We start from the raw sequence: 18,214 nt of genomic DNA, 5'->3' as shown, positions 1-18,214 counted from the left end.
ATACCTGGAAGCAGTTGAAGTTGACTAAAGGAACTTTTGTCCTATACTTACTGAATGATAAAAGGTTCTCAAGCACTTCTAATACATGATGGTACAGTAGAGTCAAGTTTTATTTTATTCTATTAGGGCTTTTATTATTTTATTTTATTAGGGCTGGGACTTTCATGTTGCCTGAAGAGCATCCGATCCTCCAACCGTTGATCTGAAAGACATGAGGGGTTCCAAACAGCAAACTGTTTCTAAGTTCCACAGAGTTAAGATCGCCTCTGTGGTGGGCATCTCTAAAGTGAAGTGAAGTGACGTGTAGCCATGTATGGTGACCCATACTTGGAATTTGTGCTCTGCATTTAACCCATCCAAGTGCATACACACAGTAGTGAACACACACACACACACAACACCCGGAGCAGTGGGCAGCCTTTTTTGCTGTGGCACCCGGGGAGCAGTTGGGGGTTCGGTGCCTTGCTCAAGGGTCTCACCTCAGTCGTGGTATTGAGGGTGGGAGAGAGCACTGATCATTCACTCCCCCCACATACAATCCCTGCCAGACCTGAGACTCAAACCCACGACCTTCAGGTTCACCTTCAAGTCTGAGACTCTAACCATTAGGCCACAACTGCTCCCACCGCTCCCACCGCTCCCACCTTTCCCCGCTAAAATGAGTACTGTTCCTCACGACATTGTTGTCATACGTTATCTATGTCACATGAACTGTCCCTGAAGGTTAGGAAGGCTGAAATTAAATCAAAATGATGTGTATCTAGTGTTAATTTATATGCATTGCCACCTTGACCAATCAAATAAAGATTTTAAATGATTACTCAAATATTCATTAGTCATATTTTATTATGAACATTGCCAGTTACAATCTATATCATGAAATCAGACAGGGAGAACAAAATGAATTCAGAATGAATACAAAAATTTGCATTCTTCATTGTGGAGTGTGTGTATGTTTGAGTATGTACACAGTATGTCTTAATCTTTGTCAAAAATGCAGGGTTAATGGTCATATTTTCTATATTAATGTGACTATTTTTACTATCGCAAGCCACAGACTACAGTAACAGTCATTACCTCCATTACGTCAAGTCTCTTTTAAACCCACAACAATTGTTTGTGTGTAATTCCAAAGCGAGCTCCCATTGTATACTGTTTATCTTTTCTCCTATGGTACAATTCTTCCTGTCCATCAAAATTTTAAACAATTTTAAAATTTCTTTTCCACTTTTCATATTCCCTAGAGGACGTACTACATTATACTGTATATACGTCGGTCAGTCTAGCATGTGTGTTGACTTGAGTCATTTAAAGAGCTGTGTCTTCAGAGCCAAACAGCTTGATTGCTGTCTCTCTGCCATCACAGTTCGGCCCTTTCCCACTGAAGTCTGGAGGGAGGATTTCAGCACTGAAGTCTCTGAAGTAAACATCCAGATCGTCACCATGAACAAAAACCTGAGCATGACGTAAAGAGGAGATTAAAACTATTATTTCTGTCAAGTGATTCATTAAAAAAAAGGAACTGCTATGGACTTAACTGGGATGAAAACTGAGACCAGGTTTTTCTCATAACCTACCAAGATTTTTCCAAATGTCATCAAATTGCTCTGGAAATAACCCTGCAACTTTTTATTTCACAAGAGGATGCAAGGTCAAATGAGTCTTAATTTACCTGCAATAGCCACTAGTCAGAAGATCTTCCCAGCTAATAGAAAACATGATCAGAATGTTCAGTAATATAGTTATAATATACTATAATTTATAATATACAGCTTCTAATGCTGTAACATAGAGGTTCCTGCAACTGAAGTCTCAATTCTGATTGGTCAAAAGGTGTGGATTAATTTTCAATACCAGCTGCTGTGAGAGTAGTGTCAGCTGTCGCAGGTTTATATTAATATTCTCATTCTAATACTTTCTATAGTAAGTGGATTAAAAATACGTGTAATTGTTGACATGGTTAAATGATTAAAGCTGTAACTTTAAGTTTTCTGATATGGGAAATTCTTCAGGACAGAGGGCTTTGTGGTTTCTTGGTAACATAACAAGCTGTGTTTTTTGTCTTATTAATATCAAGAGAGAAAAATGTGTGACTTTTTATAGCTGCTACAACGTAATAGAATATTATTACAGATAACTGTCGTAGACGTTTCACAACAAAAATTTAGTGTTGGCAACTTGCTGTGGTGTAAGAGCAATGAAACTCTTTGGGATGTGCTGTTATTGGAAAATAATCAACTACATAATGTGATGTAGAATACTGGTTTTCCTCACAATGCCATTTTGAAAAAAAAAAAAAAACTCAAATGGAACTCTAAATTTGTGCTTTGGACATGGAAATGAGTGGACATCATGTTTGCTGTTTGCTGAACACTACTAGAGAAATATGGACGCTAAACACAAGCTGTTAAATCTTTTACACAATGTGAAGGCATAGTGGCCGTGGAAACAATCAATCAACATTTCCTTCAGCTATTTCAACATTTTGGAAAAGGGTTACGCAGAGATTTGGGCTAATGTCCCAAAACTTGTAGGATTTTTTTTTTACTAATCAAAAGGTTTAGCTGGGATGTTATAGCATTTGTTTATTGATAACAGACATTGTAAGTGATCACATAATAACATGAATCTAAAACGGATGAAAGAGGGGAACATCAGATTTATAAGTGGACAGTTTTTTTTTTCTCCCATCCAGAACGTGTCTCCTCTCAAATCAAGCCCTGGACACAACTCAACACAGGGGTTGGAGTACGTGTTAGTGCTAGTACAGCGCACTATAAAGTTTCTTCGTGCTGCTTTTGAACTACACATGACATCACTTCTCACCACTCACCCTCTCTAGCAGTTTGCTCTTCATGAAGGATTTGGCCACATTGTAAGTGGTTGTGAAATACCAAGGCTGGTGAATCACATGCACGGCCTTGAAGCGTGCAGGAAATGAGTCCTATGTATAAAAAAAAAAAGAGGCTGCAAAGTTCTGGACAGGACTTAGTATACATATACTCTTAAGACGTTTCACATTCATGTTGAACATACAGTACATGTGTTTATTACCTGCAGCATGTCCACCATCTTTTTCAGCTCAGTGTGTTTGATGCCAGCTGCATGCTGCATAGTAAAGCCCTTAAAGTTTTCAATGAGTACAAAGCCATTGATCTGAGTCTCCTCATTTTCCAGAAGTTTCTCCAGGATGACACAGTATGCCCTCAGAGTCTGTGGTGAATGACAGATAAGCCATAGACCGGGTTATATTAGAACATTAGAGCTACCACATAGCACCACAGGGTATCCATAGACATTTATGACATTTATAGCTGCTCTGTGTTAGCAAGCTGAAGAAGCCTTTGTATTAGTAGGGACTATACTGGCATTGCATTTTACCACTCAGAATCAGAAAGTATCTGAAAGAAGAAGCAGAAATGCCATGAAATCATGTGACAGTGTATATTTTTAAATTGGGGACAATGAAACTTGTTGAGTTGAGCAATGCTTTGTATCACAAGGCCTCAGTGATGGCATAAACAAATGATCTGAAGCATCTCTCTCTCTCTCTCTCTCACACACACACACACACACACCTAAAGGCAGCTAAGTGTTTTAAGTCCATAATGCTCTACTGGGTTCATGCTGTGTTTCCTCTGGAATCCTTCCATTCATCTGTCCTTTGGAGTAATTTGTACTTTGATTAAACAATTTGTGCTCATCCTTCTACTTATATGTGCTTATCTATGTTTGCTAATCAATCTACTTTTAGTTTCTCTTCCAAAGTCATTTTTAAAAAAAGGATGAGAGAATGAATAATAGACTATGTTCACATTCATTTCACTCGCAACTCTATTTCATATGCGCCTTCTCAATCACTGCTGATAATGTGTTACAGATGCGTCAGCAACATTGGCTGGAAAATATCAGCCCAAATAGAGATCAAATGTAGATCTATGGCACATTTTACTCTGTGTAATCACCTGACACAACTGTCACTGATAGGCTGTATGAATCTTCAGTCTGGGCTAGAAAGAAATCAGCGTCATTTTAGCATAACCATTCTGTGTATGTTTCTTCGACCATTGGTGGTGCTGTTTCACAAAAAATCCAAAATAATCTGCTGTAAAATAACAGGAAATTAACTGACGTGGGTGCCAAGAATGAATCCTTGTATTGACTTTTTTATCTCTGAAAGACAGGAGGGGCTTAGCCGTCCCTTGACAGGATCTGTGTTTTGAGTGTAATTAGTGTTTCGGACACATACTTCATCAAAGGTGACCTCTTCCAAATCCCAGTTCTCTATGTTGAAAAGGAGCACCACACGGCCATCCTTGTCACGTGTGCTGAGTATTTGTGGATATCCAGCCTCGATGGTACTGCGCACTGCTTCAGGGGTCAAATTCTCAAACAGCTCGGGGTAGTCACGTCGGAAACGCACATAACCTGGTGAAAAGAAACGAGATAAATTCAGCCTGAACTGTTTGTACATGAGAAAAGGGTGCCAGTGTGATGCTTCGTAGCATGCACACACACACACACACACACACACACAAAAGACAATAACTTCACTGTCTTGCTTTGCTTTGTGCATTTCTCTGGAACGGACCAATTAACCTCACCAGCAAGTGTACATTCACATTTCTCTCATGCATATGCAGAGCATCTGATGTGTGCATCAAAGCCTGTCTTGTCTGCCTGGTCATAACTGTTCCAGGTTTCTGGGAAAGTGAATGTGCCCTATTTACACACAAAGAACTTCAGTGAAAGTTTCTACGAAAGCCCAATTAAAAGAAATGATGTTTCTGATAAACAAGGCCCAGAGATACAGAGTAGAACAGCACAATCTGTTACACAAAAGCAGTGGTGTGCCGTAAGCAAATGACAATGACAATGAGGTCAGATATGAGAGATCCAGGAAATTGTTCAACCACCCTTCATGAGCTCATATGCCCTGGCCACATCGAACTTGCGCGCACGGATGAACCTCAGGAGCAGAGAATCTGGTTTGTTCCCAAATTTCTCCTTCACGTCCATGGACAAGTCGTCCCTATTCTCAGCCTTCTCACAGATCAGGGATCTCAGCTCCTTTACTGCAGACACTCTCTTCTCCACTGTCTCGTTCAGCTCGTCCTTTGCCTGTTAGCAAAGAAGTCAGATAGTGCACTTTACCATGCTCATGCCATTAGCAATGAAAGAATGAAAGCTTAGGAATAATGAGACTACAGTTGAAACCATGAACAATAAAATAATATATCTAAAATAATATATGTAGATGACTTGTTTTTATGCCTTATTATTATTATTGATTTCATTATTTTTACTTGCCTAGTTTACTCTTTTATTTTTGAATATTATTTGTTTTATTTTTTTTTCAGTTTTTTTTTACTTCACATTGTAAACTAAGTTTTCAATGCATTGTGCTATGTAATTATTATTATTATTATTATTATTATTATTATTATTATTATTATTATTATTTATTCATAATAAACTACTAAAATGGCCTAGGAACCTCTCAACACCTTTAAAAATTAATCATTAAAAATGGCCCTGAAACTGCCATCCCAAATTAGTACTAGTTAACCACTATTAAACTCCCAGTTGTCACAAGAAGACATGAATTTCTGTTATTTTATATGTTCCAGTATTCTTTTGCCTCACTGGATGTTTTGGACCTATCCACTGCAAAGCATCATGGTGCTATCAGAGATAGTCAATCTGAGAATGAGATTCTGAGTAGCAAGCACTACAAATGATTAACAGGTCTTGGGTTGAATTCTGCATCACTTTTTAAGTCGTTTTGGATAAACACATGCATTTGGCAAAAAAAAAAAAAAAAAAGTACATGTAAATACCTTCTGTAATGTGTGATCAGGTAGCTTCTGACATGGCCCAAACACTGGCCCGTGATCTTTCACAGTCAGATGCTCAAGTTTGGAGCGCAGGGCCTGCTCATCCTCTGAGACCATGCGGAAATTTCCAGTCTATTTCACCAACATAGAGAGATAAAGTGTTATGCAACCATTGTGTAAAACAAGGAGATTAAAATAAAACTAATTCCATGTCGACTAGCCCATGATTTGAGGGTGTAATCTTTAGCACAAGATCATGCAGAGCTCATGCAAAACAGTAGCAATGGGCACAAAAAAAAAACTATATATGAAATGATGCAAAACAGGAATAGATATGTGGTACATGTGAACTTACGGAAGCCATAATCTCCAGATCTTTCAGCAGCTACTTACACACTGAAGATAGAAAAGATATTCAATTTAATTCCATTCACTTGGGAAGTGGTACTACTGACCAGAGTGGGGCAAGTTCAAATCCCAGGGATCGTGCAACAAAACCCAAAATAATATATATATTCAAGGTAGAGAGGAAATCAACAAAAAAACTCGGAAGACACATGTAGTTCCACTAGTCATGTTACTAAAAAAAAAAAAAAAAAAAAACATCTATCTTTATTCTGTACAAGCGACCCCGGTTCTATCCTGAGCTCAGGTTAGTGCCTTTGCGGAGTTCACATGCTCTTGTCATGCCTGTGTGGGTTTCACCGGGGTTCTCCGGTTTTCTCCCACCTCCCTATAACCTCTGCTATTTTTCTTCAAAACACTCACAAAGTGAATTATGCTAAAAACTTTGAAAAATCACAGCACAACTCCCCTTTAAGCTTCTTAACGTAAAAGGGATTATAATATCTAATCCTGTTAGAGTTTTCAAATATTGCATTTACTGTTTCAGAGAAAGCAAGCAAAAGTATACTCAATTTCTTCAATTTAAGCTTCTTTGATACTTCTACAACAGTAGAGTAGTATAGTGCTTAATGTAGCCCAGGAATTCAGACACAGACATCATACCACTAAAAAAGCATTAAATAGACTTTTATTACGTGTCATGGTGACACAAATATGATTGATAGACAGAGGGATGTACTTTAGTGATCTCTACATCACTAAGTCTGTGTGGCAGACAGATATACAGCCCACTACACTAATTAATAAAATAGTAAATACTCATGTGTGAATCTAATGGCTTTTCATAATAAACTAACACCATAGCTAGTTCAGTATATCATTAGATATTACCGTATACCGTAACACCAGAAAGGCAAACCAGTTCTCTTCAGCATACACTCTGTCATTTTATGAACAATGTCAATATCAGCAGTAAAAATTTCATATCTGAGAGTCACAAGTAAAAGACACTGCCTTACCTTAGCCAGAGGGAAACACAAAGCCCTTTCTATGCAGAATGAGGAATGAGGCAGAGATGGCCTGGGGGACGTTGAGGCACTCAGTGAAGGGGATACAGAGGGGCAGGGCTGCAAGGGGATGTGTGATCTGCTTTATCTAACTTACATACTAAACCATGTGTGTGGTTAAATAGGTTGATAGGTTTTTATGTTTCCATTTCCAGTACCAATCAAGCTGAAAATGAATCTCTTTGAAGCTAATATACACTCACTGATCATGTTAATAAGAACACCTGTACACCTGTACATTCATGCAATTATCCAGTGCAATGCATAGTATCATGCAGATACAGGTCCAGAGTTTTATTTAATGTTCATATCAAACATCAGAATGGGGAAAAATGTCATCTCAGTGACTTTGACCATGGCATGGTTGTTGATGCCAAACAAGCTGCTGATATCCTGGGATTTTCACACAACAGTCTTTAGAGTTTACACAGAATGGTGTGGGAAAAAAACATCCAGTGAGCAGCAGTTCTGCAGAAGGAAATAATTTGTTGATGAAAAAGGTCAGAGGAGAATGAACCAGACTGGTTTGAGCTGACAAGAAGGCTATGGTAACTCAAATAACCACTCTTTACAACCACGGTGAGCAAAAAAGCAGCTCAGAACGCACAACTTGCTGAACCGTGAGGTCGATGGGCTACAACAGCTGAAGAGCACATTGGGTTCCACAATCTGTCAGCCAACTATCAGGGTCACCTGATCTTTAACATTCTGAGTAAATATGAATGGACTTAGCTGAAGCCCTTGACTTGTATATGCATGATTTTATGCATTATACTCATTGTTCATTGTTTCATTTTTCAGGCTGAGAACGAACAGTGAGTCATAGGTCTTTTCAACAGAAGGGTTGGGCCCATTGCTATGATACCTCACATATCTCAAAGAAAGTTTCTGCTTACTTCCTGTTGCCTGATATCCTCATTTCCTGCTACACCTCTGTTCTTCATGTTTCATCCTGTCAAACTCTGTATACTGTGCACAAAGGTTTACAACATCCGACATCCGTCTTCAATATCTGTCAACACTACTGTGCCTGATACACTCCTACCACACTCAGTACCATGTCAGTGTCCACCTATATAATAACTGGACAGCACTGGTCCACTGGTGGTCTCTTTACGTTGTTGTATTGGGTAGAGCGTGGCCTATAGATTGTGTATAGCAACGGATGAGCTACAATCAGTAATGATATACCTACAAAAAGCACCTACATTGTCTGTTTACACACAATATGGACAGACCAGCAACTTCAGGTATACTGGCTTGTTTGTGTTCCTTGTGAAATCTTATGACTTTCGGATTCCAAATATGGGTCAAGACTGCTATACATATTACTGCAACTCATAAATGCACTCAGTGAATACATCTTACTGATTTTGGCTCCCATCTGTTAAGCCACCTCACAAAATCAGGAACAACTATATTGTATATTCTTAATTCTAAACTACTGAAAAGAAGAGTTTCTCATTTAATGGCTTTAGACTGGAGTCAGTAATGAGAGCTCAATCACAATAATGAAAAGTGCTCTAGTTCAAATGTAACAGGACTTAGTAAGTGCAGAATCAGCACTTTAAACGCAACACTGCCACCTAGTCATCTGAGTCGTGACGTCTGACTGCTTACCGCTTTGGGTTGTCACTCTGTGTCTGTTCTGTGATATTTCTGGGTACTAACAGCTAACTTTGTTTAACATGACGAGAATAAATACCATTCACTCACCACATCTCTCACCACAGTGGATTTATTGAATTATACAAAACAAAACTACTCCCAACTAATTTGTTCTTGTACCAATGAGTGGCATGTATGGCTTAAAAAAAAAAAAAAAAACACAGTGATATACCAACATGTTTACAGCAACCTTTTACACCTTAACAGTCTTGTGCGTGTCTCTCATGTCGAAATTCTGAACTCAGTCGACTTAACAATACAGTGTACAATGCAAACAGTACAACATACAGGTTCATCGGTGTTTGTTCTGAGCTACAAGCTCTTTGTCTTCAACAGAATTCTTATGAAACAGTCTTTAAGAATTCAAGTTCTTGATCAAACCTATAAAAACATGTCAGTTGGGCATTCACACAAACATTGGCAGTAGGCATGTGTCAATATTATATGTTCTTGCAGCACATCTCAGATGAAATCTCAATTCTGATTTGTCAGAGGATGTTGTTTAAAATGACAGCAGCTCTGACAATCATATTGTCTATGAGGCAAATCAGGAGGTTATATTAATGTAATATAAATGTCTAATGTAATATAAATGTCTAATATAAATGTCTTCTGTAGTAACGACTAACACAGGGAATTGTGTCATGGATGCTCCACATAACCAGATTACAAAAACATGTAATTGTTGATATAGTGAAGTTTTCTCAATGAGATGTTTATTTAGCTTTTGGAAGGAGTATCCAGTGTCAGTGCTTTCAGAGTTAAAGTTGTGACTTTAAGTTTTCCAACATGGGAAAGTGTTTAGGATTGAGGACTTTCTCAGTAACATGACACGCTACTTTTTTTGCCTTATTAATGTCAAAAGAAAAAAAAAGGTAAAAAAAAATTTAAAAAAAAGTAAGGGAAGGGGAACAAGAACTAACTTGTTTCAGGACTGTTCCACAACTTTTAATGTAAGTTTAAACAGATAAAAAGCATGACGTGTCATCCTTTATTATATAGGAAATTGTTAGTGTTGTTAAATTGCTGTGGTATAAGAGGAAAAAAAACACTTGGTGTTATTGAATAAATAATCACCTTCAGGGTCAGAAATGTAAAGCTGATACGCATCGGACCATGTCACACCTCCTCATTGTGGACTATTTTCCCATAAAAAAATACCTCATCGTGTCTTATTCCCTACATATCACATATAACTACCCAATTTTTTAGATTACGGTGATGCTGAATTGGACTGTCCACCATCTTTTTCCAACTTTTGTACCAAAATGTAATGTATAAGTCAGTTATTCTTATGCTGCTGTCCAAATGGGACACATTTTTGTCAGGGATGCAAACACTGCTGAAAAAAAGCTGCCATCAAGACAGCCTTTTCAGCATTGAAATGCAGGGATGTTATATTAACTCTTTCACAACCAAAATATTGTGCATGAATACTGCAATAACCAGTAATCAGTCTGATTAAAATTAAAAGAAATAATACTTGAAAATTATTAAAATCATCCTGAATCTCTTTAGGTATTTAAGACCTCCTTTTCAAATAGATGATAAAATAAAATCCTGAGGTGGAAAATGAATGAAATGAATGACAATCTTACATTAGACTGTGAAATATAATACTGAAAAGAGTCAGTTAACATGTACACAACATGTTTGCTAAAAACAAATAACTAAATCCTTCCTTTCGACATAACTGCTGACTGTGCTGGACTTTGTACATTTGTACGTCTCTTGATTATTTTGTTATTGTAAGGTACACGGATGACTTTAAAGCACTTCCATTTTTTTTTTAAAAAATTAGTGCGCCGCAAATAATGAAAATAGTAAAATCTTAAATTTGTTAGTCAGTTAAAAATGAAGTCATTAAAGTCCCATATGTATATACGCCTGTGATCTCCCTCCTACAGTTCTTAGCCCAGGAAGCACAGGAAGGCCATGAGAGAGAAGCCGAGTAAGATGAAGAGCACTTTGAGGAGCTGTCGCTCTGGAGAGTTGAGCTCATGAGGGAGGATCTCCAGAAATGTGATGTAAACGAATGTTCCCGCTGCCAGGCCTTCCAGCACAGCCTGGACTAACGCCCCCATCTGTAGCTGAGCTTCACTCACCCCGATGCCGATAGCGATGCCCATTGGAGACATTATTGAAAAAACAAGGATGTAGATGACGAGCCACATGGGCCGGATAGCACTCTGGATCAGCTTTATCGAGAGGCTGAAGACGATGATGCTCTTGTGGACCAAGATGGCGATGCAGATCTCCAACACCTGGCCAGAATTAAAAAATGTAAGATAAGCACGTCTGCCTTTTCAGCAATCAATGTAACTTGACATGAGTGGTACAGCTACAAAATAACCGGAAAAAATTTAATGAGGAGGGTAAAAATACACATCAAGCCCAGGTGTAAAAGTGAAACACACACCAAAAATGTGTAAAATACACATCAAGCACAGCTGTAAAAGTGAAACACTTTCACTTCACCCAACAAGTTCCTAAATTTCTGCAGGTCAGCATAAGATTAAAAAAAAGAGCTTGTGAAGCGGAAAAATACATCATCAAGGCAACACAATCCATCCATCCACTTTCTGTACTGCTTATCCTACGCAGGGTCGCAGGGAGCCTGGAGCCTATCCCGGGGGACTCGGGGCACAAGGCGGAGGACACCCTGGACGGGGTGCCAACCCATTGCAGGGCACAACCACGTAAACACACAATTTAGAGATTCCAATCAGCCTACAACAAGTCTTTGTACTGAGGAGGAAACCGGAGTACCCGAAGGAAACCCCCAAAGCACAGCGAGAACATAAAAGCTCCAGGTACGCAGGGGAGAGGCAGGAACTGAACCCCCAGCCCCGGAGGTGCGAGGAAAACATGCTAATCACTATGCCACTAAATCTATGAACCTAGTCAAACACCATCCAATTATTTTGTGCAACTGCCTCATTGCTGTATGGCAGTGTATAAAATGTCAGTTTGACATAATCTACGCTCTGGAAGCTTGACACAAAAATGACTGAAAGTCCCACAGCAAGATAGAAATTACCATCATCATAGCAGCACATAAAACCTATGTATAAAATGAATTAGGTGTTTTTACCCTAATCATCAGGGCATATTTTACATGTAATTCTTAAAAAGCAGCTACATGTTGGTCAGCAGTTTTTTTGTTCAGAGCCGAGCGCTTCCTAACGTTGAAAAAAATTAAACTCAAGCTCTTGTTTATCACCCAACCACAGATGGCAAGTGAACACAAGAGGACAGCTGAGTGTAAGAGGACATATCTGTCTTACACAAGTGACTCGTTCTCTTGTTTTTCTGACACCAAAGCCAAAGATAAGGCAAGCAGTCCAGTGTTCACCATAGTGTTCCAGTGTCTGAGTGTACAGTGTCTGAGTGCACAGAGTCTGCCCCAAAAACATATCCTCGTGCTAGTACAAAAATGTCAGAAGCATAGAATACTATCAAACTAAAATACTGTTTTAGAGAGGAGTTTTCTAATAAATAAAAAAAAAAAACAGCCTGAGAAGGTTTCATTATTAAACATCCCATCTGATGGATTTCTTTCTCAACCAAAATACTTTATTTTCTAAAATTATAGAATGGTACATTAAAGCACACAGGATTTTGGGGCAGATTTTCAGTGTGTCTTATGTTTTGGAATAACTTTTCCTGAATATAAATCATCATCATCATGACATGACATACAGGAATGTATCTGAAATCCATAGGTGTTGAACTCTTTTTTTGTGCGCATCCCTGACCGTGTTTGACACCTGCAGTGTAGAAGTTAGCGCTCAGTGCAAAGTCTTTACCTTAGTGTCAGTCGTTTGCAAGCCGATAGCCAAACCCTCGAACACAGAGTGCAGCGAGAGAGACAGGAAGAGAATGAACGAGCGGAAGGATGAATGCGCCTGCAGGTCCACGTGGACATGGTGGCTGCTACTCTCCACGTCGTTCACGGAGCGGTGTGAGTGAGAGTGGCTGTGACCTGCAGACGGGAGAAGCGGAGCCCTTTCCTCACTCCTTCGCTCATTACAGCTGAGGACCAGCCTCTCGACGATGAGAACGATGAAGAAGCCGCATGCCATGATGAACTGGGCCAGAGGATAGTCGATCTGGTGAGATTAGAAGAATTCGTATGGGGTTTAAATTTCTTTTTCTGTTCTTTTCTAAGAAATTATTTTGCTTACGTTGCTGTCATACATATTGTTTATGTATTGCATTTATTGTATTTTATTTACTATATACATTATGAATATATAAATAAATTATGTAAAAGACAGAAAACAGTAACTGCTTTAAGTGTGAAAAGGAGAAAAAAGTTTACTTCGTGTCCAGTCAAGCAAGTAGTAGGTAAATAATCAAATATAAAATTTTTGATGGCTAAATCAAAGGTTATTTTTTTAATTAATTAAAAATTGACATGGCAAAAACCAATCAAACCTCTGGTTTGATAAAATGGACAGAAACTGACTTCTGCCTTAGTCAATACAGACTACCGACTTCTGTGGGGAATTTAATTGGGGAATTTACTTTTTTAATTAAAATTTTTTAAATACACTCTAGGGTTTTTTCCCCATAACCTGCATAGGAAGATGTTAAAGAGTAGATTTTCTATGAGGAAAACAACATCTGATCAATTTTGTAATAACTTAATACTGGATTAAAATACCATTTAATTGTTTTAGATCATTTGAAATCACTGGATTTCATGATTAAACTGATACATACAATTTATATATGTATTTACTGTGTAAGATTGTTGCACAGGACCAAAATGTGGAACTCTCCATTCAATATATTGTTCATACCGTATTCATATATTCATACCCTGATGGGAACAATGCTCAATTCTGACCCCAAGCAAACTCACATCTGTGTCTTGTAGTTGTGCACTTATATCAGACAGATAATCTGGAATAATGTCCAAGAGACAGGCAGCGAGAAACACTCCTCCGGCAAAGCAGCTGATTAAACTCAGTACTGTCCTGTGGATTTCTGGAAAAGAGATGCAATAAAACAAGAGTCATTAGTATTGATTATGAAAGTTGCTGACACTCATTGGGTGATAATGGAGCTATGTGTCCTTCTTTACTTATCATCAGACATCTTACAAGTGGTGATATCTGAAAAAAGAGCAAAAATGAAAGTGCAAAACAAGCATTCTGTGAACTAATGCATGCACTGATGGTAGGTCATGATGATTACATGGGAGGCTAAAATCTAAAATCTATTAATTGTGTGATGAAGAACCTGAAACTATGAGCAATGCATTATATCATAAGATCTCATTGATGTCATATTAAGAATGATGTGTAATCTGATTGGACAATGTGTGCTTAATCCATCCACTTTTACTTTCTCCATAGAGTAAATAATCCACCTCGTTCACACTCATTACACCTGTGACTGTATTTCATGTGCATTGTCTCAATCACTGCTGAGGTGCTACGCCAGTGTCAGTGAAGCGGGCTAACAAATATCACCCCAAAGCGAGATCAAATCTAGAGCTAGGGGGTGTTTCACTAGGTGTAATCCCCTAACACACCTGTCACTGACAGGCTGCATGAATCTATAGTCTGGGCTAGAAAGAAATCAGCCCCAGAGTTACTTCTTCATGTGTATTTTTTCTTACAATCATTGGATTTGCTGCTGTGCTTCATTCCACAAAATCAGATAATCCACCCTAAGACATCTGTTAACAGAAAACAATCTTATGTCGACACCAAAAATGAAATCTTATATTGATGTTTTTTTTTTCTTATCTGTGAAAAACAGGCAGGTCTTTGCCCTGTTAGCCCATTTCTACCAGCCGTCCCTGAACGCAAGCCTTCGAAACCTCAGTTAAATCTCAGTTTACAGCTCACTCAGCATAAATTTAGTTCTGCTAACCTAATTATATGACCTTTCACATCTGCAAAAGAAGGAACTGGGAAGGTTCTTCAAAAGGTTCTCTGAAGAATGGAAAGAAATGCACTCATCAGCATAGTATGATCATGTGACTTGTGTGTATGTAGTGAATTTTGTCTATACATCACAGATTAAAAGCAGCCCTGCAAGATAAAGAGACCATTCAAGAACAAATACACTGATTTAGGCTTAGAAAGGAATTTCCCTATTTTTGATCCACTGTAGTCAATGGACAATAGGCAGTGGTAAGGTGTTTTCTGATAACATTCAGATATCAATCCACTGATAAACAATGTATTTAAGTGTAAATCCCTCAGAAAGATCACAGATAATGTGGACATACTCGTGTATTACAGTGATGATCAGCTGGTGTAGATTTCATTCACAGGTCAGCACAGACTTTCCATAGTCACTGACACATAGACAAGCTCATTTCAATACAATACTGAAATCAGAAACTTACCTGTTCCACTTGTTTCTCGGAAAAACTTCATCCGAACAGGAACGAACCCAAAAAACACAGTAAGAATTAACAAGCCAACCAGGGCTGATATTTTAACCGTTAATAAATACTCCATCTCGAAATGTACAGTAGCTCAGTACCACCTAGATGTAAACAAACACGCTAGAACTAAACTCCTTAAAACAAACTATCTATAAAAACTATTTCTCAAACATTAGCCAGTCTTCTGGCACCGGTACATCTTCATAAATATGACCCGAGTCGACATCTGTCGCAAAAGCACTTCAAAACAGTCTAACAGCTCATATTCAGTTTCTCTACAGCTGCTACCAAGTCCATGTTGGATTCTTTTTGGCTCCGCCCAGTGACGTAACACATTTGCATATTACGCTTCCTTCTTCCGCATTCTGCGGTGCTATGGTAACTTGCGTACTAAAAAGTACGCTAAAGATTTTTGGTCTACATGCAAATTATTTCCGCGTTTACAGATTAGGTTTTATGGATTATAATTATTATAATTAAAAGTCTTAGAGAGTGATTTGGATTCGGCACTCGAGTAAATAAAGCTAAATAAAATGTGGATCCATACTCAGGATATACGCACTACACAGGAGGAGTTTGTACACATGCAGTTCCACACTTGGCCAGCAGGGTGCACCCGCGTCCATGACGAAAAGCCACATGACATGTCTTGTGATCATAATCAGGCGTCTTCATCAAGGCGTTATTTTTTTGGCCGACTGTACTGGCCCTTTAGCAAAGTCATTTCTGAAAAATGACTGAGACATATAACTCACTCAGTTACTCAGAAATCTTTATAGATTACACTGAGGGCTGCCCTTTGCTCTGAGGGAATAATGCCCCAGTTCATAGCTGAATGAATTTTTATTTTTATTTTTTGTATTCATCCTTGTACTCACTGTAACTTTCCTATGATTTTTTTTTTTTGTTCATAAAATGTGATGCAGGTTATGACATTCTGTCAATAAATGTATAGTAATTCATCTCCAGATTATGCTAAGCATTAATATATATTATATTATATTATATTATATTATTTTATATTATATTATATTATATTTTATATAACATACATATATACTATGTGGCCAAAAGTATGTGGACACCTGATCAATCACACCCACATGTGTCTGCTGAACATCCCATTCTAGATTCAGTCCCCCTTTGCTGTTATAATAAGCTCCACTCTTCTGGGAAGGCTTTCCACTGGATTTTGTAGCGTGGCTGTTGGGATTGTGCTCATTCAGCCACAAGAGCATTAGTGAGGTCAGACACTGATGTCAGGCGAGAAGGCCTGATGCACAGTCAGCAATCCAGTTCATTCCAGTTCATCCCAAAGGTGTTCAGTGGGGTTGAGGTCAGGGGTCTGTGCATGCCGCTCGAGTTCTTCAACAGCAACCATGGCAAGCCATGTCTTCATGAACTTCACTTTGTGCACAGGGACATTGTCATGTTGGAACATGTTTGGGCTCCTTAGTTCCAGTGAAGGAAAATCTTAATACAAAGACATTCTATACAATTGTGCACGTCATACTTTGTGGCAATAGTTTGGGGAAGGGCCACATATGGGTGTGATGGTCAGGTGTCCACATACTTTTGGCCATATAGTGTGTGTGTGTGTGTGTATATATATATATATATATATATATGTATATAAAATTACAAAGGTGCATTAGCATTCATTACAGCAATCAATTTCCAATAAATAGGGCTTTCAATCAAACCAATTAATTAATTGGAATATAAATGTCAACAGTAATTTCCTGAAGTGAACAAAAAATTGCTAATGCACAGGTGACCACAGTCACACACTCTTTTGCCCCTAGGGGTGATTTGGTGGAGCCAGTCCACCAGCATGTCTTTAAGAGATGGGGACACAACGGAGAACCTAGAGGAAACCCACACGGCACGAACACGCAAGACTCCTTACAAACAGCACCCCAAACTCAGGATTGAACCACGGACCCTGGAGCTCCATGGTGCTACCTGGTGCACCACCATGCCACCCGAAAAGACATTGTTATTGGAACAAGATAAAGTCCTGGTCTGCCTGACTCTTGTTCAGTGGCCCTTTTATTCATATAGGTGCATTTGATACCACCAAAATATTATTTGATCAGCGCTTGTCCTAGGGTAGTCCCTTTCCCTCAATGGACAGAATAAAGGGGTCTGAGCCCACCAGATTGGCTGCAGTCAATAATTTTATTTCTATAAGTGACTTATGGTGTACCTGATAAAAGGAAACCTTTAAAGTTTCTATGTAGAAGCATAAAATAGAGGGTTTTCCTTTCAGGTAGGCAGACCCTAGAGCTATTAACTATCCAAAGGGTACTTGAGAAACCCTTTTTCTAAACGCATTTTTTAAAAAACATCTTTGTGGTCACTGAGTTAGGATTGTAGGTTATAGAACCTTATGATATCATAAATACTACAACAACACACCTTTTTTCACACTCCAAGTCTTTAGTGTTCAGGTTTGTCCTTATTATAAGTGCAAGCTTCTGGAAGTTAGGGAAAAGGCAGGAAGAGTAAAGTTTCTCATTTAATATTCTTGCTGCCAACTGAGCCCCACGCCGCTGAGTGAGCACCACTCCCTAAGGTATCAATAATACAAGAGGAAGTTATTGTTCCACTGGGGGTGACACTGACAGAATTAAAAGGCTTTGTGGGGAGCCTGTGCTGGTCCTTTCACTGCTTCTGCTCAGGTTTCCACTGTTGCAGACAGAACTCAGACAGGAGAGAGATGATTATGTGCGTTAGTGAAGGGCCTGATTGTGTGCTTCTGGAGAGTTTTTGTTTTATGACAGCTGCAGGAGACCTTCTGGCACTCATGTACGGAAAGCAGTATGCTCAAGGACATTGTTCAAAGTTATATCCTGTAAGAGGATAGTAGGACATGTCTGACA

The 18,214-nt window shown here is 38.7% G+C and overlaps 2 protein-coding genes across 2 annotated transcripts; both read right to left on the bottom strand.

Moving 5' to 3' along the window:
* Positions 1-828: 828 nt before the first annotated feature.
* On the bottom strand, positions 829-8,824 carry rlbp1a (retinaldehyde binding protein 1a). The gene is made up of 8 exons (XM_026930280.3): positions 7,202-8,824; positions 6,193-6,233; positions 5,841-5,969; positions 4,917-5,121; positions 4,250-4,428; positions 3,055-3,213; positions 2,834-2,944; positions 829-1,455 (listed from the first exon to the last, which is right to left on the bottom strand). The coding sequence occupies exons 2-8, from the start codon at positions 6,199-6,201 to the stop codon at positions 1,309-1,311; spliced, it is 939 nt and encodes a 312-aa protein (XP_026786081.1). The 5' UTR covers positions 6,202-6,233; positions 7,202-8,824; the 3' UTR covers positions 829-1,308.
* Positions 8,825-8,969: 145 nt separating this feature from the next.
* slc39a1 (solute carrier family 39 member 1) lies at positions 8,970-15,661 on the bottom strand. Its single transcript, XM_026930281.3, has 4 exons — positions 15,288-15,661; positions 13,788-13,912; positions 12,727-13,029; positions 8,970-11,181 (listed from the first exon to the last, which is right to left on the bottom strand). The coding sequence occupies exons 1-4, from the start codon at positions 15,400-15,402 to the stop codon at positions 10,828-10,830; spliced, it is 897 nt and encodes a 298-aa protein (XP_026786082.1). The 5' UTR covers positions 15,403-15,661; the 3' UTR covers positions 8,970-10,827.
* Between the last annotated feature and the right edge of the window lie 2,553 nt (positions 15,662-18,214).

This window comes from Pangasianodon hypophthalmus, chromosome 11 (genome assembly GCF_027358585.1).
Source record: "Pangasianodon hypophthalmus isolate fPanHyp1 chromosome 11, fPanHyp1.pri, whole genome shotgun sequence".
NCBI lineage: Eukaryota > Metazoa > Chordata > Actinopteri > Siluriformes > Pangasiidae > Pangasianodon > Pangasianodon hypophthalmus.
This window is presented reverse-complemented; position numbering and strand designations above follow the sequence as displayed.

Excerpts from the sequence above, each read along its gene's own strand:
- slc39a1 (XM_026930281.3), bottom strand. The coding sequence starts at position 15,402 with ATGGAGTATTTATTAACGGTTAAAATATCAGCCCTGGTTGGCTTGTTA. Across the intron at positions 13,913-15,287 it reads CCGAGAAACAAGTGGAACAG|AAATCCACAGGACAGTACTG; the intron begins GTAAGTTTCTGA and ends TCTCTTTTCCAG. Across the intron at positions 11,182-12,726 it reads TGCAAACGACTGACACTAAG|GTGTTGGAGATCTGCATCGC; the intron begins GTAAAGACTTTG and ends AATTCTGGCCAG.
- rlbp1a (XM_026930280.3), bottom strand. Across the intron at positions 4,429-4,916 it reads GGCATATGAGCTCATGAAGG|GTTATGTGCGTTTCCGACGT; the intron begins GTGGTTGAACAA and ends TCTTTTCACCAG. Across the intron at positions 1,456-2,833 it reads AGAGCAAACTGCTAGAGAGG|GTTTTTGTTCATGGTGACGA; the intron begins GTGAGTGGTGAG and ends CGTCATGCTCAG.